General features: G+C 42.8%; 1 protein-coding gene across 1 annotated transcript in view; it reads right to left on the bottom strand.

The window, feature by feature from the left end:
- LOC144767139 (protocadherin gamma-A11-like) overlaps positions 1–17,856 on the bottom strand; it is a 67,240-nt gene extending 49,384 nt beyond the window's left edge. The window contains exon 1 of the mRNA XM_078650734.1: positions 15,384–17,856. Coding sequence (XP_078506860.1) covers positions 15,384–17,822 — 2,439 coding nt within the window. The 5' untranslated portion in view covers positions 17,823–17,856. The remainder of the gene's footprint in view (positions 1–15,383) is intronic.
- Between the last annotated feature and the right edge of the window lie 7,632 nt (positions 17,857–25,488).

Raw genomic sequence — 25,488 nt, 5'->3', positions numbered from 1 at the left:
TATTACCATTGTATTTTTCACCTTTGCTGCGCTCACAGCAGGGGGCAATGCTCTTCCACCCTAATGGGGGAATCGTTGCTGTCCCAAAGTCTGTACAGTTTTCAGAGCCATTTAACTTTCAGAGAGCACATGGATTACGATCTTGTAAACAGAATGCAAGAAGCTGCAAACATTATATCATGCTGCATAAATCAACATGCCCATCTAATTCTACAGAGAGCCAAGAAATATGAGGGACCAATTGGATTTGAAGGTCAGACAATAAATATCACTGCAAACTACTTTTTTGACACTCACACCACGCTGAAAAAGTTCTGAGTGATTCACCATAAATTGAAACAACAAAATATGAATATGGCATTTTAGAACCAGCAATAATGATTATCGCCAAGGATTTAGAACTATGGAATACAGTGAATCTGACGAATTGGAGTTTATCCTGGATTATCTCAAAGTTACTAAATGATGAGCTGGATAGGACCGCACTCCAAATGTGGGGCTCAGCAGACACTGCATTCAAAACAGTCTTCAGTGATCATAGATAATTCAAAGGGCCAGATGTAGGTAATCACATATTACCGATTCCTAAATACCGAATTTTACCGATTCAGTATTTAGGAATCGGTAAATGTGATGGAGGTAATGATTCGGTAAATGTTACCAAATCAGTAATATTCGGTATTTACAGATTCAGTATTTACCGAATCGGTATTTCCCATTCATTCCTATGGGCCTGGAGGCCCATAGGAATGAATAGGAATTACCGATTCTGTAAATACCGAATCGGTAATAGGGGGATGACTAACAAGGGTGGCAGGGTGTCACATTGACACCCTGTTGCACCCCTGAATAGTGCATGGGTGCACATGTGCAAAACATACATGCCCTAAGGGCATGTATGTCTGCCACAAGGCACTTTTAAAAAGCACAAAATTGCTTTTTAAATGTTTTTGATATTTACCACCAACTTGTAGTTGGTGGTAAATAACGAATCCTTAAATGTAAAATGCACTCACTTGAGTGCTCCCTACATTAAGGATCCGGTAATTTACCGAATCGGTATTTAAATTACTGTTCGGTAAATTACCGAATCCTTAATCCTGCCGCCTACATCTCAAACCTTAAATTCCGGTCGGTAACGGCCGAAATACGGTCATTTCGGCCGTTACCGACCGGTATTGGGCTACCTACATCTGTCCCTTAGTCTCTAAATTGGCCTAGATACAGACACTCTGACAGAAAGGGAAAAATTGAGTGGTACAGCTAATAAAAAAAAAAATGGTACAAATCTTGTTCACCTTTGAAACAAGCACTGGAAATGCAATAGGTCTCGCCTTTGATTAAGTTAAAGCCATTTGCTTTGCTAATGGTAAGTATAGCAAAGTAAATGGCTTTAACGTAATAAAAGGTGAGACCTATTGCATTTTCACTGCTTGTTATTAAGTGTAAGGCGAAAAGGTTATTCAACCTTTACAATGTCGGCTTTATTCTGCAAAACCAGCTCAGTCCCTTTTATTTGGAAAATAACTGAAGTACAAGCAAGCTTATATCTAACCAACGAGAGAGTTAGGGTTATGAAGCCACTCTTCTACCCCTATCAATTATAATACAACAACTAAAGAGTGACTGCAACTGCGACTGTTAAAGCAAGCTTTCCACAGGTATAGGGCCAGCACTGAAAAGGCACGTCCTCCCAAACCATGTCTTCCTAGCCAGGGGAAACTGGTTGAAGGCCTTTGTGATGAGATAGTACCCTCGGTGAAAGGTTGTGACGTTTTAAATGTCAGACTCGTACAGAGGCCATGGGAAGGGGTAGGGCACCTGGAGGCGCATCACAGCGTTGGACATCTGAAAGAGGTGAGGCAGACTTCGACTGATTAATGTCTTAATATACCCATTCCATGTGATGGAGCAGGGGTGAGACAACATTTTTTGTGTACCCCTTGTGATGTCATAGTGCATAGCTATAATCAGTTTAATCGTTTGAAGCATGAATAATTAACCAACAAAATTGCACTTAGACATCAATATTACACGTGGGTACTAAACGCTTGATTGCAAAGACTAATTTATTAACCATTGTGAACGAGTCATACTAATATAGTGCTTTAATACGAAAACTGCATGAGTGTTTTGCTTTTGTAAACGTGAGTGTCTTATTGTAGCAAAAAGAAAATAAACGCATTTGGTAATTAGAAACGTTATAAGTGTGTGTGCGTTTCAGCTAGGTAATTTACTAATGGGAACATTAGAAAAGTGGGAGTTTGACAGTGAAAACAATAATTCTATATTTTATTATTTTATTTGTGTTTGTTCTCGCACTAGTTCTCATTGCGGCCTATGTGGCCTGGTTAATATAAATGGCTGCTGACTGCAATCTTGACAGTGGCCTGAAAGAAAGAGCCTCTACGCATGCACACAAAAGAAATGGTTGGATCAGCAGAGTGCCTGATTCGCTGAGCGAACGATGTCAAGGCCAATCTGACCTAGGAGTGCGATAGGATGCCAAAAGTTGTTTTGCATCTGAAACCCTGGGAACTGAAAAGCGATGTAATGAATGTAACAAATGAATTGAATGAGAAAGAATAAAAAACTGAGATGATGTTCGTGGGAACAGATGGAATAACAGCACATCTTTGAAAACTGGTTCTGTCAAGGATGGATGAGCTGATCGTTCTCACCTAACTTATTGGGCCAATCAGAATAAACTATGGACCCTAAAAGTTTAAATTTTAGTCAGATAGTTAGTGAAAAGGGTATAAAAGATCTTGTTCAAAAAGGGTTAAAAAAAGCTTTCTCCTGATTTTTATTTTGCACCACGACATGCTGTCAGTCTGATCTATTCTATGGTGCTAGAGACTTTGAAATATTTGTGGACTTTAACTTTTTGGAGCAATGAAGATGGCCAAATGCAGAGATTTTATTTTGAGGCGTGTCATTTCTATATGACAGAGTTGGGTAATATAATTTCTAATTTCCATTTTCTTTTAACATAAATGACTAAATCTTTGTTTTGTTTGAATAAACTGAAATTCCGTTTCTCAAATGAATAGAAAAAGCTAAATAATAAAAATTGTAAACTCGAGTTGTGTTTCATTTAAATAAAGTCAAGACAAGATAAATGTTAATATTTTATCTGGATTACTATGATTAAGCTGGTCTTAGTCTCCATCAACTAACTTCTACTAGATGATCTATTGACCAAATAGTGGAGTGCCTTGGTGTAGGGTTTTCCACGTAACATGTTAGCATATAATGAACAAAAGTTAATGTAAATGTATATAGTTCAAACCTAGGTACCCTGCTAACCAGCAGCTCTACCTCGTTTTCACTGATTCAGATGCAGTATTGTGTGTGTGCATGTGAATGTGACTTGCGGTGTTATGGGCCCCACAGATGAGTAAATAGTGGTTGCATCTGGGTAAAGTGAAATGTATATTAAAGGTTTTTTGAGAGCCGCGCTGGATCACATGCAAGAAGGGACACTCAACAAAATGGATGGAGACTCTGCTTGGCATAAAGATCCTGATGGAGGACAGTCTATCTAGCAGGTTAAAAGGTCACACCTGTGGATATGTTGCTTACCAGTGGTACATGCTCATCTTTCTGAAGGGGAATGTATACATCAAGTATAGAAGTGAGTAACGTATTGGCGCCCTGTTTATTTCAGTGTACGTTTTGGTGAACCGCAGGCTAGAACTAGTCTGATTGTGAGCGCTTTGACTAATGTCCCTATGCCTACGATTGTAAATGTGTAGCCTGTGATGCACCGGTGTAATTCAAAAGAAGTAAATCTCCACTTAATGTATGTAATTTTGCATCATCTCGCAACATTCACTAAAGTGCAGAGCTTGGCTCTGCTCAGGTAGGTTTGTGCTAAATAACCATGAATCCATTCAATAGGCATTCGGTAACACCTGGGGATGATAGATTGAGACCAGCAGGACTGAGGAAAGATGTGAGATGAGAGAAGTAGAAGAACAGAAGAAAGGCGAGACAAGCGGGAGCACTGAGGAAAGATGAGAGAAGTCAAAATAGAAGAAAGCTGAGACAAACAGGAGGATTGAGGAAAGGTGAGACAATACATGAGGACTGTGGAAAGGTGAGAGAAGTAGAAGAACAGAAGAAAGGTGAGGCAAGTGGGATTAAGAAAAGGTGTAGCGAAGAGTGAACAGGACAGTGTGGTGAGCGATGATGGTGGAGTGTGTGGTAAGGAATAAAAGAGGCAGGGGGTCAATATGTTGGGGCATGAAGGAGAGGTGTGGTGAGGCTCAGTAAAGTGTGGGGAAGACATTGTTGTGAAGCATGGAGGAGAACTGTGGGTAACCAACCTAGAAGGGTGAAATAATGTGTGGTGGGTAAGTTGTAGTAGGAAGGGCAGTGCACTGGGGTTTGGGGAACAAGGTGGGCTGAGAGGTGTGGAAGGACATTTAAAGATGGAATGGGATCAAGTCCTACCACCGGCACATCCAACATGAAATTAACTTTAAGCGAGTTCTTGGGCAAACACCGAAAACAAACATCCCTCTTACGATCCCTGGTCTGATTTGCATTTCCACTGATTGTGAGAACCTGTAGACTGTTTTCAAACAGCTTAGCGTGCTGAAACTAGCAGGCACAAGGGCTGTCTTTATCCTCAAAGCTATTGTGGAGGGGTGGGGGCTATGTCTCCATCACTGCTCTCCTTGTAGGTTCGTCTTGGTGGTGAATTGAAGGCGGCATTCAGAAAAGAACCTCATGTAGAGCAGTGGCGTAGTGCAGTCTGGGGCTGAGTTTTTGTTTTTTAAACTAAGTTGCCCTGGCCGTAGGAGGATGTCCCAGGCCCACATGTTGTGCCGAGCACTGCAGAACAGACCATACTGTTCAAGGGCTGGTCATGCAACAGCGGCCCCACTAACAGCTCGAGGCAGCCAGATGATGCCGCAATCTCACGCCATCCCCGGGGAAGGCAGCGGTGGGGGAAGGAACCGACTCGTAGAGGTCGCGCGAGAAATGCATTCCAAAGCCGCCTCTTCATATCTCGCTGCCGCCTGATCTCTTCTCTGACAAACATTAATTGTTTATGGTATTTCTCCATATTTTAAGTTTTATAATACGCGCTCTATTATGTGGCCTAACGGATACAGTTGTCGACCTCGGAGCTGGGGAACTGGGTCTAGGGTCTCCTGTGATTCTGGGCAAATCACTTAATACTCCCTGCCCCCTCCTGTGCCTAACAAAATGCATGTGTTCCATCTTTAACGCAACTGCTGCTCATGTACGCGCTATATGAAACTCAAAAAAAGGAAGACTTTATAATTTACGAACTAATATTAAAAATATCTCAAAAGAAGATTTACAACAAACTAATCTAACTCACATAATACATCAACAAGATTAGAAGCAACATTTTCCCCAAAAAAGGAGCAAAGGCGAGAGAAAAAAAAGTATTAAATTCGTTTTCGTAGGAGAAAGGTTTAAAATCCCCCCTGGAGTGTTCTCTTACTCGGTTCCTCTGGCACACACAGGCGGTAGAACCCTGCTTATAAAGCACTCTTCCCTTTATGCGCGTCCTCAAGGTATGGGTTGTGCTTTAACGAGCAAAAACGGTGTTCAAAGACCGTGGCCCTTTCACAGCAGCATTTCATAACAAGCGAAGACAGAATGGGATCAAGTCCTACCACCGGCACACCACAATGACATGACCTTTAAGCGGGGACGTGCAGCGTGAAAGGGAGGTGTGCAGTATAGATGTACTGTTACCTGGGACAAGACAAGGGGTCTACCTCCGCCCACCAAGCCGATCAAATGACAGATTTCTTTGCAAATATGAGGGGCTGTGCTTACATTTAATGCCAGCAGCTGCGACCCTTGCCCAGAGATGCACAGCCCAAACTCCCCAACAATAGCTCTGAATTTGACTTGGGGAAGGGCGCAGCCTGCAGACCCCCACAGTGATGGAGAGCTTGGTCAAAATCTGTGAATTCAAGGAGTAACTTGTAATCATTTTGGTACAGATAGAAGTGCTGCACTGAGCTCGGTAGCAGCAGCTAATTGAGGGATCTAAATAGGGAGAGTCTGGCACCAGCGCTATGTGTAAAAAAAAATATTATTTCTATAACGTGGATATTTTATTGTACCTGAACCGATCACCAATCCCAACAAAGTGATACTGGCCCAATGCACGCGAGGAGTGTGACCAGGACCAGTGCGAAGACCTCAGAGTCCACGACCCACCTGGGGCTAGAAACACCATCTTCAAAACGCCCCACCAGAGCTTCATGGCCCCAAGGAATCCTGTGTCTTGTTATGCTATATCATTTTATACAGCGCCCAGTCTTCTATTCAGCGGCAAACAAAGCGCTTTACGAATCAGGCGACACAGAGCTGCATGTATTACATGTGCTGTAGGTATTTTTATTATTACCACAACGTACAATTATTATTTTATTCTTTATACTAATATTCCTCATACATACGGCCACACACACTCATTTTCCCACTCTCTCTGCACTTGTTGCCCATAAGATGGCTCCCATCTCACCTCTGTTGTAAACTCCACGTTAAAATTTGGACCCTGCCAGAAGTCATCTTTCTCCTTCTGAAATGGAGTACTATTCTTTTTGGCAATGGCGCCGCCTTTTGTCTACACTGCTTAGAAAAGGCAGAAGTGCTCACGAAGCACTATATAAAATAATATTATCAATGTTAGATAAAGAATGGATGCAATACAGTATGGCCGTACATTCTAGCCGAAGGTTTTGGTGGCTTTATAAATTGAGAGTCTTGAAAACGCTGTTGTTATTGAAAATATTTGTTTTTTCTGTAGTACAAACGAGAGAAAAAGAATTAAGAATTTTGAACAAAAAAACAACTAGTTTTGTTAAAAACCAAATTTTACTGTCCATAGAATGGAGCTCTGATTGAAGCTGACCTCACAATGCAAACTAAACACCGGCGCTGCCTGGAATACAAACTCCGTTGAATGGCCCACGGCTTTCATCATCTAAAGAGAGTGTTATGCTCAGAGGCTAACTCACTGGAGGGATGCAAATCATGACGAGAATAGGTCTGGCACTGATGACATTGTATTTAACATGCAGCTGTGAAACAATATCCTCGGCCTGTGAAATGAGACGCCCCACACACGTGCACACATGCAGAGACAGACACCAATATAATGTAAATCTCTCTATACATATTTGCCCAGCCCTTTGCACGCACCCCTGAAAAATCACTTTCACCACCACTGAGTGCTTCGTGAAAGAAACTCATAGGCCCGACCCGGACAAAAACAAGCCTCGATCTCTTGTCTTTATGGGGCCATGTGTTTGAAACACATGGCCCCATAAATATAAGAAACCTTTTGCGATGCACGGAAAGCAGGCGAGCCTGTCCAAGTGAGCCGTCTGAAAAAGCCAAAAGTACACGACACAAAAAGCTCTTTTCCAATGGCTGGCCACCGTTTAGCATAAACAGTGATGCCAGCCAATGGAAAAGAGGGGAGGGGCTTAAAGTCCTTTACCGAAACTCCTCCAAAACATTAAATCTCGCCAAGCGAGCTGCGTATGTGTGCAGCCACGCTAGCCGAGACTTAAAAAACAGTGAATGAGGGAGAGATGGACACCACTCAATACTCTGGCTGTTGTAATTTGATATATCTGTGTTTTCCATACCTGGCCTGACCAATGGAGGGTAAGTATGCAGAGTAATCATGTAATTGGACATATAATGTGTTTGCAATGCCCAGTAGTTTGATTGAATTGCAGGTATGAGACCCAAGTTGTCATCATAATTAAGGTAATAGGCAAAGCAGACATACGTTATCTGCTGAAAACATGTGTGAGCACACACTATTGACTTCTTCTACCAATCTGCAACCCATCATCCAAAGTATAATAGCATAAGAAATAAGAAGCCAAATACTGAGTGTCTGGAATCCTAGTCTATGTTTCATAAATATATCTAAGCTCACAGCCATGTATGTAGAATCGAGATATCAAACATGTACTTCTGCTTCTATTGGCTGTGCTTGTGTTTAAAAGACAGAACTAGCAAACAAGCACAATCAACAATTTCTGTAATAGTTCATAGTTTTGTAGATGTGTGTTTATCCAAAAGGCATTGAAGCAGGGATTTCCACTAGGAATATTTAGGCAAACTTCACATAATAATTGTCAAAAATAGATTTGCAATATTCAAATATCAAACGCAAGTCTTCAAGAGAGTAACTGCAATGATTTCATGATCACAGTTAAGCCTAATACACTCATAAGGAATAAACTGAAACTCTGTAATTTGTTAAGGACATTCCCTACTTAGTCTTTGTCATAATGAAAATCCAATGCACTTGGAACATCTATAGAACTTGACCTTTCTTTTACCACAAACCAAAACCCCTTTCACACACAGAATAATATGCTAAACCCAAGGCAAACTTACTAGTGTCCAAGTTCATGGCCAATCACAGCTTCCCAACTCTCTCATTCTGGAAGAGACAAAGTCAAAACAAACTTACAGAATATGATGGCACTAACCTTCATCCCAAAGGAAACTACGGCAATATGGAACAATGGGTAGTCCAAAGGACTAGGTCACCAATTATAAGACAGTCAATATTTGTTAGTCACTACTGTGCCATAAGTTTCCACTGAGGTGTCCTTGCAAGCCCCCAGAAAAAGATCAAAATAAAATATTTGCATGGCTGAGGGAATGAGCAGGCATGGGCATGGTGTGCCTAAAGCAAACATAACTGTAAACAACTATTTTTAAAAATCCTAGATGGCACACAGCACTTCAAGATGGTCTGCCATACTTGTTTTGAGCAAGGAAAGGGCATAATTACAGCTCTATCATCCTTAAAGCATCTTTATTCAACATCAATTTGTAAATGACATGTTTATAGGAAGAAAATCAAACGTATCCAAATGTATCTGCACTCTACTACCAATTTCTTACCTCAAATATCCCTTGCATTGCTATATTTCTGCAGAAAGGTATTTCTGTACTGTGTTTTACCCTAATATGAGCACAGGCATGATGACACAAAAGCTTAAGTGGTGAGAGATCACCGACCATATATACAAGATAACTGCACCAAACACTGAGAAATGTTAAAGCAGCTGTAGTAAAAGCTTGGTAAGCCTGCCTGATAAATCATTTGAGCTGAAATCTACAAATGTTCAATAAATATGGAAGGATGGCAGTTAAAAAGATACTAAGTGTATCAGACATGTTTGACAAACTTAAAACAAATAACCACTCTTTATATCTAAAGTAAGTCACTTACAATGAAAAAATCCTTTTAAATATCCTGCATTTCCGGTCTTTATGAGAACTGTCATTATCTATTGCGCAAAGTCTCTGGGTCAAAACGCAAGGGTGCTTTCATGTAATTGGTAATGTGACAGCGGTCTTACCTAGGAGATGCAGAAAACAAAAAAAGCAGTTTGTTCGAATGATTGAAAAAACAGTAAAGACTTCCTCGTTCACACTCGACTTGTTCAAGGAAACTATAAAGACTATCGGCCACATGCATCAATGTTGCCGTTTGCTAATCCTTAATTGCGAAAATTAAGGAATCGCAATTAAGGATTCGCAAACGGCAATGCATGATTAATTCACATTGTTTTTAGCGATTCTGTATTTTTCCTTAATTGCAATTCACATTTTGCGAATCGCAATTAAGGAAACCTTCCCATTGATTCCTATGGGCCAAAAGGCCCATAGGAATCAATGGGAAGGCATTAACATTTTGCAATTTTCGTTTTGCGAATCGCAATTCGTTAATGCATTTCAAGGGTGCTGAGGGGGGTCCAAAGGACCCCCCCTGCACCCTTGAAATGTTTCTTTAAGTGCAAGTTTCACACACACATGTCCAAAGGACATGTGTGTGTGTAACATGACTCTTTCAAAAATGCTTTTTTGAGCATTTTTGAAAGATTTCGCAAATTAACACGAGGGTCAACAAGGACGGTTTGATGTGAGCTTGTGCCTTAGCAGTGCTTGGTGACAATTCCATAACTTCTGGACAGAGTTGAGTAAGATCTATCAACAGAAGCCATGGGGAAGACTTGTGTTCTGTCTCCGTGTACCTTTCAAGAGGACTATGTTCCACTGGTGGGATCCCAGTGTCTGCGTGGCACTGAATCTACCTCACCTGCCATTCGGGTTCAACAGAAATGCGCAAATACCTCAGTGATCCGCAATGAGGCCTGTTAATCTACTTTTTTTTTTTTTTTAAATCTGTCCTATTGCTTTATGGACAATCTTTCTTCCTCATTGCCATCCAAATGTATCGACAAATAAAAGATGAGGATTACAGAAAAAATGTATAGTATTTCAGTATCAATTAATTTGTTTGTGTCTGCTCAAGAGTACCCCTGCCTTATATATGCACCATGGCAAGTGAAACACAATGTTCATCAGTGTCAATCGCAACCCATGAGTCCCAGGCATCAGGATTGGCCCCAACCTATATAAAAATAACGAGATTTAAAGGGCGCATTCAGAATATTTTTCTTTTAGGCATCATCATTTGGATATTGTTTAAAGTGTATGATTTTCTGTTATTTACAAGTATCTGCTAGGGTTGGTCTCTGCTTCCAGGAATGTACGAGCCTTTTGGTTCCACAGACACAAACTGGCTCAGTAAGGCATATTCAGTGGTCTTTGTACTTAACCAATGGAGCAGAGTATTACTACATGCTGTTCTTCCCAAACACATACATTTATGTGGCAATGAACATGCCTTTAGACAATGCTTGGTTAACATTAAGAGCAATTAGGAACCGATTGTGACAGGCCTTAGATGCACGGTTCAACTATTTTTCCATTTCTATGTCTATCCTCCCATTCATCCACGTCATCATTGTTGTAGAAAAGAAGGACTGTCGGCTTCAAATCACACATTACACATAGCACCTATCTTTTCCTCCACACTTGCACCTTCTATTTCCCAGCTCTGTACCGCAATCTGATCCTCGCCTTCACAGTCATTCTTAGTCTGAATTCAAGGGACATTTCCCTCAAAGTACTCCAGGTAATTTCATACCTACCAACTCACACGGATCCACCGTGTCACACACGATATCGGCTCCCATCACGCGGTCACCCGGTGAGGAGCCGATATCACACCGTGGCAGGGAAAATAAGCTGAAGCCACTGTAACTAGTTGTTTTCCTCCTCATTTTCTGAGGCTTTGAACTGCCGATGTCAATTAAGGAGTGTGAAAACATCCAAGGACATTAGCCTCAGCAAACTTTTTTTTGGGGGGGGGGGGAGTGGGCTCAGGCGGGGTGGGGTTCAAAAGTGCCTCGTACGGTGTACGCGGCATGAGGCCCTGCCCCCTTTAAGGCCCCACCCCTCCTCACACAGTGAGATTATTCTTCACGTTGACAGGTATGTAACTTTCCTGCCAGCATGGGCCTTCTACAAATACCAATGAAGTGCAAATATTTTCAACAAAGTAACACTTTATGCAGAACAGATTTTCTATAGAGCGAGAGAAAGGCAGCAGAGAAGGGACGTTTCACTCTCTGGGGTCATCTAAAAAGTATGCTGTCAACCAACTTTAAGCCAGGTCCTTGTCCTTCCTCTGCTAGTCTATACATGGCTCGAACATAAGTTCACACTTTGTTACATTCCCTGATATTCTTGAGGTTTTAAAGGTGACACTGTAAGCAAAATACTTCCAATTTAGGTAAAAAGTGAAGAAAAAAATGGAGTCCACATCCCAACTAGTGAAGTGAGTAACGCTGGTACCCCAAATAAAAAGCACACAGATTGACAGGTTAACCAAAGTATCACATTCCCAGGAGAAAAAAAAATCAGAAGCTCTTTGACATAAGACTTTCTGTTTCATGTAAGGTTTGGCCCTTTACAAAAAATCGACTTGTTGAAGTCTACCAGCATCTTTAACTGAACTAAATGTCGTCTTACTTTGTAAACTGTTCATAAAATGCATCACTATGCAAATGGAGCTAAGCAATGCATATAATCTATGTGCAAAATTCACCTTCAAACACAGACCAGTAATGACTTCCTATGTGATGTGACTTGTCATAGATCCTTAGTTTGAATGTTCTTTTCGGATTGAAGACTGAGTCAAAGCCTCGAACTGAAAGCAAATTAAAAATCTCAACCATTCATATGCAACCCAGTGGGTGGTGCATGTTGTTCTCGAAACTTTAAGCTGCAATTTCACTTCAAACAGCGACATAAATTTCATCTTCAATCCGAGCATTCTCCAAGGCGTCAATGATAACTCTGTAACCAATGTGCATTGAAAATCCTTCCTTAACAATAATTATTAAACTAATGTTCAATAATATATGTAAAAACAAGCAAGCCATTTTGAACAAATATCAATAGTTTAAAATGTAATTACCAAAGCATAACTATCCTTAATTTTAAACTATTTGAGCCATGGAACTTTCATGTCTAAATTGCATGATGACATTACTAATCACCCAGCACTTTTTAAAATGTGAAAACCTATTCAGCATCCAAGTGCATTAGAACAGCGCACAATATGATGTATTGAGTTTCTGATCCGTAAACTCAATGATCAGATGGGAGCATTTGACACCATATCAGAGCCCTTTCTGCACCCACAGCCCTTACTCTCATAGGGTCCTACTTGACTGTTGGTCGGGGACAGCTAACAATGAGGATGCCTTCTCCTCCCACCCTGTCCTCTGGTCCCCTACTGTTTCGCTGAAGTGACTACCACACTCTCCCCAAAAGCACTGCGGAAGCAGTGCTACCCCTCATCCACCTCGTGCCCACACTTGGCTAGGTCCATCAAAGACCTTGGGAGGGTCTTTTGTAGATGCATGCAAGCCTGATGTTGTCAACCCCTGTGCCTGATCACCCACACAGCCCGTCCCACTTATTGGTCACTGTATGCTGCACTGCTCTTCCTTTGATACTTGGTTGTGCTTTATGTTATGCAATTGATTACTTATGTACTTAATATATATGACTTTCTGTGACATTGCAGCCTCGTGTTCGTATCAACAGATTAAGGGGCCGATTAGGATGGCGGACGGACTTGCGTCCGTCCGCCACCCCTGAGTAGGAGGGACCGTCCGCATGGGCAGCGGCGGTCCCTCCATGGCAATTAGGATGTGACCGCCAGGGTGGCGGTCACATCCTCTATTTTTAACATTGCGGTGGGTGCAGCTTCAAGCTGCACCCGCCGCAATGTTAAAAATGCATGTGTTGCATTTACATGCACAAAGCGGCAGGCACCGCACGGTGCCTGCTGCTTTGTGTACGCAAATGCAGGGGGGTACCATAGGTACCCCCCATGTGCACGCCCCACCCCCCATTCACCCAGGGGGCTCGCAACGGGCCCCCAAAGTGAATGTCCGTATGCTTTTCCATGGCGGAAAAGCCGCCGTGGAAAAGCATATTTACACCAACATCATAATATGGCGGACGGTGTCTCATTGACACCGCCTGCCATGTTATAGCTTTTCCGCCGCGGTCGGAAGCCGACCGCGGCGGAAAAGCGGCGGACGGAATTCCAGACCCACCAGCCATCCTAATTTGGCGGTGGGTCTTTGGAGTCTCCGCCGCGGTTTTTCCGCATCCTCCAGGCCGGCGGACACTTCCGCCGGCCCGGAGGATGCGGAAAAACCGCCATCCTAATCGGCCCCTATATGTGCAATTGCATCATCAGTGAATGTGAAACTGAAAAAGATGATAAAGATACATTTTTTTGTAATTTAAAGTAAAATCAACAACTGAACTAAAGGTTGGAAAGTTTTCAAATCAGTTGCTACTGTGAGAGGCACACACATCACTTTAGCATAACATACCATTACATCACAGTACAATATATTTTGCAATTAAACAAATGGAGGAGGCTAAGGTGTGTGTATAGATACAGTTTTGCCTATAAAGGTCTGCAAAATTATCGCACTTTTTACTTTAAAAACAGCGCAATGTTTTTAAACGTCTAAAGACACTGAACGATGGCAAAGATTCTTCGTATTTTGAGCAATAAGGGTCTTAGAGATTCTGTGTCTATCCACTATATAGCTGTATACTGCAGCACCATGTCAGGCCAGGTTACCCTACTCCTGGTCAGCAGAATAATCAAGAATAAAAGTGACACTGTATGCTTTATATTTTGAGGTGAATTAATGCAATAGTTAATTTTCTATATCAAGATGTCATGTAATCTCCAGAATAAACCATTCAATGTAAACCTTCTAGTAGGATTTTTATTCAGAGTCCATTAGTGAAAAAAATAAGAAAGCTGCTGCCTGAACAAAATATGTGTCAGCTGACTAAAATTATATAAGTAATGTAGTTTTGAACATGTAATGGAATGATTGATCTAGTATAAAATACATTTATTTTAAAAACCAGTACAACATCTCCCTTAGTTTAGTTAGTTGGCCGTTAATTGCCATTATTTCAATTCATAATCTAAGGCTCAAGATCAACTTATTTTACCTGACAACGTTTCTTTCAAAAATATCTTTTGTATAAAATATCTCTTAATTTTTTAATGAGAACTCTCACACTCAAGACTCACTTACTAGCACCCCGACTATTTGGTGCTGTTTAATTTTCCCTTTGAAACCGGAAGCCCTAATGTTCAAGAATCACCATGCGAAATAAACAGCACCAATTGCAAGTTAGCCTCTAGAAAATGAAGCACAACATGGGCATTTAAGTGTAGGAAGCACTAAAATCTCCATGCCTCATTATGTACCAGACTATTTTCCACTGTTAAATGTAGTCAGATTTGACATCGTGAAATAGATGGCTGCATTATGACCGAACCAGAGGATTCAGTTCCATTTATCAAACAAAATGAAACCTGGTACCCCCATGTTTGGAATTCAATAGGAGCAATGAATAGCACCAATTACGAGATTACCACAAAAATAAAGAGCATAACAAGAAGATGTTGGTGCTTTCTGCACCAAAACTATTCAATATTTGTGAAGGATGCAACACGTGATTTTTTTTTTTTTTTTTACAAAGATTGATTTTTTGGGGGGGGGGGGGGGTCTTTAAACCCTTACAAATAATTGACATTCTATGCCCTTGCGTTGATGTCACCAAGGAAGAGCATCTGTAACCTTGGTCGATGAAATATATTTATGAAAAGTAAAGCAAGCGCTGGTTGGAACAAATCCCTAGCAGAATAAATATATTTCATTTCAACTTTCAATGCAATGCCTATGGTTTATAGCTGACCTGTGATTTAGTGAAACATGGAGACATTGTAGAGGTTTAGTCTTGACGGATAGTCTTAAAATGGTTAGTTATTGTGATCTATGTTGAGAGTTGTTAAGCAGGAATGCACATCATGCATTCACCAATACAGAAATAACAACAAATGCACAGTTAAATCACTGACATATATTAAAAGCGCTTACTTCACTTGTGGCATTATCTGCAGCGACACTTCCATCTTGCAGCAGTATAAGATCCCGGTCCAATGGAGTCAAATTATTATTGCATGTATTTGTGCTTAGCGCATTCTGGACCTTAACATCTGTATTTTCAGAATAAGATTTCAATGTCATGTCATGAGAGTAGGCCTCCAGAAACGCCCGCACTCCATCTATTCCCACAAACTGAGAAGCAGGAAGACCAGTACAATGTATGTTTCCAGATGATAGTGGTTTTGAGTTTTTCCATTTGAGAATCTTGAGAATCATCAATGCTATCAAAAAAGCTAAAAACAAACACGAAACTAAGGCAATTGCAATCACCAAATACAGTGTAATACTGGATTCACTGTCACGAGAAGGTTCAGGAATGGAATCCTCTGAAATCATCTCAGGGATGGTCTCTGATAAAAATACAGTGACAGTGACTGTAGCAGATAGAGCTGGGGTTCCATTGTCTTTGGCAGAAATAACAAAGGTATGTTTAATGGCATCTTTCTCTAGAATGGCACGAGATGTCCGGATTTCCCCATTGTGCTGTCCAACAGTGAAAAGACCAGAGCTGGTATCTCTCTGGAGGTGGTAGGAGAGCCAAGCATTCTGACCAGAGTCTGTATCGACAGCTACCACCTTCGTGATTAGATAGTCTGGAACAGAAGAACGGGATGCAAGCTCAACCCCTGTGGACCCATCCATAGCAAGTGATGGGTACAGGATTTGGGGAGCATTGTCGTTCTGATCCACAATACAAAGAAAAACAGTAACGTTACTGCTAAGGGTTGGGAATCCACGATCTTGTGCTTTAACTTGTATATGGAGCTCCTTGAGTTGTTCATAATCAAAAGAGCGCAGTGCATAAATTACTCCAGTATCAGAGTTAATGGAAACATATGAAGACATGTGATCAGCTTGCTTGAAACTGACAATTAAAGAATATGAAATTTTGGCATTCTGTCCCCAATCAGCATCTGTGGCCTTAGCAGAGAAAATGGAAGCCCCTCTTGGGTTATTTTCCATGATATAAGCTGTGTACGATGCATGATCAAACACAGGAGTGTTGTCATTTATATCAGAAATTTGAAGCACAATTTTTGTTGTAGTGGACAGTGCAGGTTTCCCGTGGTCCTCTGCTGTGATTGCAATAGTATATTCAACAGCCTGCTCTCTGTCAAGGGACTGGTCTGTAACCAAGCTGTAGTAATTGTCGAACGATGGCTTCAGTTGAAATGGGATATTATCTGGAATTGAGCATGTTATTTGACAGTTATTGCCTGAGTCCCTATCTTGCACGTTAAAAACAGCGACCACAGTGCCTGGAGCTGAGTCTTCTGACACTGGTGAGGAGAGAGTGGTGATGGAAATCACTGGTGGGTTGTCATTTATATCAATGACCACAATCAGAATTTTGCTTTGTGCCACCAGACCTCCAATGTCTCGTGCCTGGATTTTTAGGTCGAAAATTTGTGTTTCTTCAAAATCCAATTTTCCTTTCAAATAGAGGTCTCCAGTTTTGGAATTAAGATCAAATAGAGAGGTTACACTGGATAGGACTTTACTAAAAGAATAGACAACCTCTGCATTAGACCCCTCATCTGAATCTGAAGCCGTTACCGTGGTCAACATAGTTCCTTCAGACACATCTTCCATTACATTCACTTTGTAAACGGAATGGCTGAACACTGGTGCATTGTCATTAATATCTAAAACAAGGACTCGGATTTGCAGTGTGCCTGACCTGGCTGGTGTTCCGCCATCTGCGGCAGTGAGAACTAGGTGGTGAGTTGCCATTTTCTCACGGTCCAGTGTTTTTTCCAGCACAAGTTCAGGCTCTGCCTCGTCTCCGGCTTCATTTATAGCGCCTAGTTTAAAATACGTGTTTTGCTGCAGAGTATACTTTTGTATGGAATTTACGCCGATGTCTGGATCGCTGGCTTTTAACAGTGACCAATGTGCTCCAGGGGCACTTATCTCGCTGATCTCCAGCAGCAGTTCAACCTCAGGAAAGGTGGGCGCATTGTCATTTATGTCCTGAATTTCCACCTCAACTTTGTAAAGCGCCACGGGGTTCTGAGAAATGAATTCGACCTGTAACAGGCACGGGCTTATCTGCGCGCATATCTGCTCTCGGTCTGCCTCCTCGTTAAGGTACAAATAGCCATTTGACAGACTAAAGGCAAAGTACGAGGTCTTACCTCGAGAAACCACTCGGAGTCCCCGCTCGGACAGTTCTTTTATACTCAGTCCCAGGTCTTCAGCGAGGTTTCCCACGAAATAGCCCTTCTCCGTTTCTTCCGGGATGGAATAGCGAATCTGTCCTTGAACTGCAATGCTCGTCATTAAAAAGCAAAATAAAACCAGCTGTTTAAGATGGCGATGATTGTGAACCGCTGGCAGTTCCATCTCGGGGGTGTTGCTGCGACGCATTGCTTTAATATATTGCTTACTGCCGCAAAGTTGCTTCGCCGATAAGCTCGATTTTGCAGAGAATCTCTGTAGTACATCAATTAAGGAACGGATTGGGCGAAAGTTGTATAATGGCGGTTAAATTAACGCTGAACAAGTGTACATGCTTCTCTGAACCCACCGCGTCTTCCCTTTGAGCATAACAATGGGTGCGAATGAAGAAATATCTCCTGGTATCTTTGCAAACTGCTGGTGAACAGCGACACTCAGTGTATTTAATGAGCATAGCATGTTGTAGCATCCGACTTATTACGGCTGGTTCATTAGGAACCAAGCGCTTCGGAAAAGCATAACGTAGTTGACAACAACTTTAAAGGGGCGACACGTAGTGCAGGCACCAAAACGCGGCACATGCGTTTGTGTGCCTTCTATTTGATAGAGCTGTTGTGTTTTTAGTACTGTAATCAGTCAATAAGGGGTTTATGTATGTAAACAATCCGAGATGCCTTTCTAGCCGTTGGAATCGAATACATCCAAAGGACAAAACGTATTTAGCTATCAGCAAAACATGCAGTTGTCTCTTTTATAAGGGCAAAGAATGAGAACTATACTAAAAGTCATGTGCTCATGAGCGAAAAAAACACGCGAAGTTTGATAACTATTCAAGTCCAATTTAGGTGCACTGAATTTCCGAGTGCTACGGTTATGTGTTTATACTTGTTGTTTGGTTGGGTATAATGGCACGTTTCGACAATGCTTTAAGAACATTTTGTGCAGGCTTACAGGTGGCGAGGTTTCGTATTCCAAGATAAGCCCTTTATCTAGGAGCATGTAGGCAATCTGGCGGAGCGGGGAGTCCTACGAGCTAGATTTCAGACTAGGTCACACCGACCGAAGCGTTTCCTTCAAATATGGGAGCAAATACATGTTTTGCATTAACCAGCAGGCATCCTTTGGCTGATGCTACAGCGGAAAACATTGTCAGAACAACAAACATGCAGAAGTGGAAGATTACGAGTCTTTGGCACACTAGAAATTTTATGAGATAAACATCAGAGAAATAGGCACTATTTTTCTGTTTACAGTCCCAGTAAACTATAGCATTGTGCATGCTGGCTGCGCAGAAGAGATTTATACGTGGGGAACCTTAAGAGAAATATAAACAGAACTATGTGAGATGACAAGAAATACTAAACACATTGAGAAGATGTGGGGTGGTGACAGGAGAGAATGCGTTCCTGCAGGGCATTGAAGACTTGCTGTTTTTATGCAAGGCACTTTCTAAAGAGCATAAAGTTAACTCGGGTTGTTTTCAGAGTGAGAGCATGTGCTGCAGAGAGCACCACTTGTAAACAGTGGGCGGGGACTGTCTGCCTTTCTAGTTATGCTGCCTGCTGCACATACTCCGAGAAATTCTGAGTTAAGTGTTTGTGCTTTAGCAATACACTCATTCACCTAACAACAAACGCACAGCTGTGCCCTGCACGAACACACACCAACGTAACATGGCCCTATGTTTGTAGTTCAATGACCTACTATTCAATAAAAGAAAGCACATTCCAGTTACTGTGGTGAGTTCGGGACACTATATCTGGGCTGTCCCATCTGCTTATCAGCATGCATAGAACCGGAGTGATGTCCCGTGGCACCCACGAGCAGGCCCGGTTCTAGCAGGTAGGCCGGGTGGGCCAGGCCCACCCAAACATCAGCCTGGCCCACCCAAACATAAACCTTGGCCCTGGCAGTGACGTCAGCAAGGCCAACAGAATATGGCCACTGTAATTTAAAACGTTCTCTGAACGTTATTCTTTCTTTAGGAGTTGCGTGATTGGGCCTGGGTTCGCACCCCCAATCACCCATCTCCTATTAGAAAGGTGGGCTGTGTCCCTGCCCACTCTGCAGGTACATTAGGGGCACGGTGAAGGGGACGAATCCCAGTGTACCGTCCTGCTGCATGGATACTTAATTCTTTTCAGCTGGTGAAGAGGAGTTTGTTTTTGCAGATTCGTTTTCCTGACCTTCCTGACCCCTTGAGCTGTTTATCCGATCGGGCTGTGACCGAGTTCGTAAGGAGCAGGTAAGAGAATGTGTGGCTATTGTTGTGTTTTTTTAATCTGTGAGCAAGACATACTTAGAATGATGTATATTTCATTTAAATTGTGTGTTTAAATCGTTTGCATCATTACATGAGTGGTTCGGCCAAGGATGCGTGACAACTAAATGTCCAGATAACTCTGGGCATTAATGATCCTGCTGGAGAGCAATCTTTTGTCGGTTTGTAGTTTTTAAATGCAGTTAAACTGTAGTTAACATGGATAGTTCAGTGGGTTACTGCCTTTGTCACAGAGATCCTTTGATTCATAAGTTACAATCCTAACATAGGACAGTGTCCTATGGACTGTCATCAAAGACGCGTATACAAACCAGAATGGTATAAGCGATTTTTTGTTTGTGTATTGCTAGTTAGTTCCAGTATTTCATTATTGTAATGTTGCAATACAGAGTTGGGGCAGATATACATTCTAATTAGTAAAGCCAACCACTGGGGTATGCTTTAAATCCTGTGTTTGTGCTTCTCCCGACCCATCCCTCTTAAAACATATTCCCCAGCAGCATGGATGAGATGTGATTCCTACACCTGGGAATCCTCATTAGCTTCTTTGACATTCCCTATAGGCTGATTTGCATACTTTTATGAATCATTGTGTCTGCATAATGTGTGTGTGATGTACAGTACTGTGATACCCTACACTACGAGTAGTGCTATACAACAAATAAAATGCATATGAGAGAGGGGCTACGGAGAGATGATGGGCACTGTTGGAGGGTGGCAATGAGGGATCCGAGGGGGACATCATAGGGGTGGAGATACGGAGAGATGGGAGGCACTGGTGGAGGTTGTTTGTGCGGGAGTCTGAAGAGGAGGTCATGGAGGTGGGGCTTTGGAGTGCTGAGAGGCACTGGTGGAGGGTGATAGGGAGGGACTCTGAGGAGGAGGTCATGGGGAGGGGCAATGGAGTGATGAGGGGCACTAGTGGAGGGTGGTAGGGAGGGAGTCTGAGGAGGAGGTCATGGGGGGAGTTGCTTTGGAGTGATCAAGGGCACTGGTGGAGGGTGGTAAGGAGGGACTCTGAGGAGGAGGTCATGGGGAGGGGCAATGGAGTGATGAGGGGCACTAGTGGAGGGTGGTAGGGAGGGCGTCTGATGAGGAGCTCATGACTGAAAGGGGCTACGGAGAGATGAAGTGCACTGTTAGAGGATGGTAGTAAAGGTGTCTACTGAGTAAGAGGTCAGTGGTGGGACCCCAATAAATACTTTCGCACCAGCGCTAAAATAGACCCTGTAATGGCCTTTCTGTTTTTGCCTATTTAATTAGCAGTTGGGTCATTAGGGCCACTGTGTAACATATTTTAAAGTGTGTGCTAATTATATTTACTGTTATATTCAGGGTTTTGAGTTTGAAGGTGATTTTACTAATTTTTTTATAGTGGGAATATGGAGAATGAAGCCAGGTGGTGACTGATATGGGGCTGGGGACCAAGGTTAGCTGTGAGTTAAGGTGCACGGTAGATGGTAGAAAATTGACAATCAGGCCTGGAAGGGAGTGTACTGTAGAGTCCGGGGTCAGATAGGGGTATTAATGAAGAGAGATTCTCTCTGAAGGCTGGCAACGAGGGAGGCTGAGTAGTGTTACTTGCCTGATACTCCCACCTCAGAAACCTCCTCTTCCCAATCAAAGGGACTTTACATGGGGACCAAAACATTTTTTGAGAGTGTTAACGATTAGAAAGAGATTTGGAAAATAATGGAGGGCCCTAAAGTAGGCCTTGTTAGATATATGGGCCCACCTCTAGGGGTGGGTGGGACAACAAATTAACAGGAAGAGCCAAGGCAGTTGAGCCATCTGTTTGGCTTGTGTTCAAATACCCTAGCAACAAGCTCTTACAATGCATCTTAGTCCTGATTTGCAGCACTGCTATTTCTGCATTAATAATCACTAAAGTCCTTTACATTACGTTTAAATGGTGACTTGTAGCACTCCTGCTTTGCCCTCTTAAAAACTGCCTCCGGGCTGATTCTTGCCCTACTGTTTTTGAACTTTTAAATACTCACATGTTGTTAAACTCACTCACAGTTCACTCTAGTGCAATGCTGTCAAGGCTTTTGTGTAGTAATAGGGACTTCCTTAAACTTGAATGCTTTTTATATGCTTAGCATTCAAGTACTTGTGTTGAAGCCGGGGAGCTGGAATTCGAGGGTTTGCAGTTAGGTCGAGACATTGGTCTTACTTTCAAATAACTCTCCATATGCTCTGTGTACACACAGAAGCAATCCGTTGTATCATGCTGCCTTTTTGCAAGTACATATGATGTAATCTAGGGCTTGTAGACTACCTCCAGAAGCGACAAATTGAGCACACAGTGGCCCACCCAAATGCGCCCTTGGCCCACCCAAATAACAATTCCTGGAGCCGGGCCTGCCCACGAGCCTCACCTGTCACGTTCATGGACTCGACGGTGGCCCTTGCGGCATTAATGACATTCTAGCCCTAACTCATGTCTTAAATATGAGGGAAACAAACACATCTGGCAGCAAAACGGTGAATGCTTTACCGGCCAAACGTGCCGAGGGTCACACCTACACGCAAAACAAAAATGCATTCCATACATATTTTAGAAAGGTGTTTAAAGGCTACGGCCTGCCATTGTTTGAATACCATGGTCAAAATAAGATCGATAGCTTTACTAACAATACAACTCATTCATATGTGGCATAATTACAATAAAGAAATGTTTTGGGAATATATACCAGACTTCATATGTTAGCACAATATTAGGGTTTTGTCAATAAGTCAGCACGTATCCTCATATGCGCAGAACTGTATTGTAACCAATACCACTCACCACACGCCTCAGTTCTCTGGTTATAGGAAGGCTGCATCATCCCAGAAAATGTTCATAGGAATATCCAATTCAGCAATTTTTCCCAAATCGGAAAGTGCATTTCTAAAATAAATAGAAAAACTCGCATCTCTCGCCTATCAAATAAGCTGATATTTTAGTCTATAATACGTTCACTTAATCACGCAAATTCGGCTAAGCAAATGTCTCAACGTATTTTATCTTTAAACGTGTCTGCTTTATTATATGATCGGTTGTTGATTACAACTTATGAGTGACCTTTAAAGTGTTTTATGACACACATAAACAAATGCAGCCATATACTTTTCAAGTAATATTGCATCAAGAACACAACATTAACGTTTCTAGCGGGGACAATACAGCAAGAAAATTTATATAAAAATATATATTTGGCATTCCAATGATCTTTAGGATACATAATTGCATGTTTTTCATTATGTATTCTGAAATTGCTAACGTCAGCCGCGGTCCGTGCAGGTAACAGTGGTGGGGCCAGGTAAGGGGTATTTCGAGGGACAACGCCGAGGGAAAATTAATTATTTATTTAATTTTCCCCTCTGCATCGTGCCTCGAAATCCAGCCACGGCCAGCAGTGGGAGTACCTGCAGGGCGATGACTTGGAGAGGGGGAGGGGCAGGGTGGGGGTAGTAATGTATGGATTACTGAGTTTTACAGGTAAGTAAACAATTAAATAAATAAAACGAATTTCGTTGCGCGGACTGCATCGCATTTGGGGATGCAGTGCACTCAACGAAATTCGTTTTATTTATTTAAATGTTTAATTACCTGGGAAGCTCCGTAATCCATACATTACTACTCCCCACCCTGCCCCTACCTCTCCCCACGTCACCGCCCTGCAGGTACTCCCACTGCCGGCGGCGGCGGTTTGCAGGATAAGAACCGATAATGCATCATTTTCCACCACTTCTGGCTGCAGCTGTCTAGCGCTGCTCGTTCGTCTTGTCCGCGCTCTGGATTCCCTACTAACATATTTATACAGAATTGTGCACACGCGGCTGACCAACAAAGACCTATTATCTAGTCTGGATGTAATACTCACTTTTCCTGGTCTTTGCTTTTGGAGCGGCAGAGATCAGCAACATCTGCACATCCTGCTAATTAACATATTAACTAACACATGTGTTTCACGTAGCTCTTGATTTAACTAAACTGTGAGTAATTGACACAGTCATCACATGCAATCCAATTTCAATACAATAAATCGCATTCTCAACAGAAGATAAAATGCGGAATACAATGCAAAAGACTCATCCCTTCCTTTTAAAGAATTGGGGCTGATCCCACCAACTTTCGTCCCACACCAGTGCAACGTAGGCAGGCCAGAGCGGTAAACATGTCCTCTTTTGCCCCCTGCCTTTCTGAATTGTAAGAATGGTGTTTTGTTGCAATGTGGCCCACTGGAGGAGCCCCCTCCCCTGGATCTCGCTGCCAGAGGGGGGAGGGACCTCACATATGGTTCGAGTTGCAGGGAGACACATTCTGCAGGTTTGTCCTGAAATTAGAGCCCCTGCCCAGCGGCCCACACACAGGCAACGCAGGATGCCTATTGCATTTTACACCCCCAGTATTAATCCTCTCAGGTGACAAGCAGCTCCCATACTTCCAGCCCTTTATCAGCTGTAGGTGTGCAGACCAGGAGGGGTCAACACAAAGCATCTTCAGGAGCAGGGCCATCTACTAAGATGCAAACAACCATGAATGTGTCACATTGTATGCCCATTAGAAGGGCATCTCACATTCTCTTTCTTCCCAGAGTCCCAAACATCCAAGAACCATTCCTGTAAAGAATAATCAATTTCCTGCATCACTATTCCAGTGGTCGAAGTGAGGGGGATCTAAGTGGCCTATACTTTTTAATGTTACAAAAAAAAAACAGTTCCCCTACTTTTAATGAAAAGGTGACCATTCCGGGATTGTTAATTTTGACAGTTGAAATGCTTCAGCTGAAGTGTAAAGTGGGGAGTCTCCTATGCTTTGAATCAAGGGAGCGGCAGACAGCTAAACAAGCCATCTTGCCAGGATGACTGATTCTCTGTAAGTAATGTAAATGTGCACAACTGGCCAATCTGCAAAAGTAAAGGGTGCTTGAAAGCTGGAATTGGCTTTAATTGACGGAGTCGCTTGAAGCTTCATGATGACACAGATTAAGGGGCCGATTATGATGGCGGACGGACCTGAGTCCGTCCGCCACCATAGAGAAGGAGGGACCGTCCGCAGGGGCAGCGGCGGTCCCTCCGTGCAAATTAGGATGTGACTGCCACCCTGGCGGTCACATCCTGTATTTTTATCATTGCGGCGGGTGCTGCTTCAAGCAGCACCCGCCGCAATGATAAAAAAGTAAGTTGTGCATTTGCATGCCCAAAGCGGCAGGCACCTCGCGGTGCCTGCCGCTTTGTGCAGGCAAATGCAGGGGGGTACCATAGGTACCCCCCATGTGCACCCCCCACCCCCCCTTCACCCCTGGGGGCCCGCAACGGGCCCCCAACCACAAATCCGTATGCCTTTACACGGCAGAAATGCCGCGGTGTAAAGGCATCTTTCCGCAGACATCCTAATATGGCTGGCGGTGTCTGATAGACACCGCCAGCCATGTTAATGCTTTTCCGCCGCTGGCGGAATCCGCCCGCGGCGGAAAAGCTGCGGACAGATAGTAAGACCCACCAGCCATCCTAATATGGCGGTGGGTCTTGCAATGCTCCCCGGCGGATTTCCCGCATCCTCCGGGCCGGCGGTGGCTTCCGCCG

The sequence above is a fragment of the Lissotriton helveticus genome, chromosome 7 (genome assembly GCF_964261635.1).
Source record: "Lissotriton helveticus chromosome 7, aLisHel1.1, whole genome shotgun sequence".
In the NCBI taxonomy this organism is placed as follows: domain Eukaryota; kingdom Metazoa; phylum Chordata; class Amphibia; order Caudata; family Salamandridae; genus Lissotriton; species Lissotriton helveticus.
The sequence above is the reverse complement of the archived record's forward strand: the minus strand, read 5'-3'. Positions and strand labels throughout refer to the sequence as shown.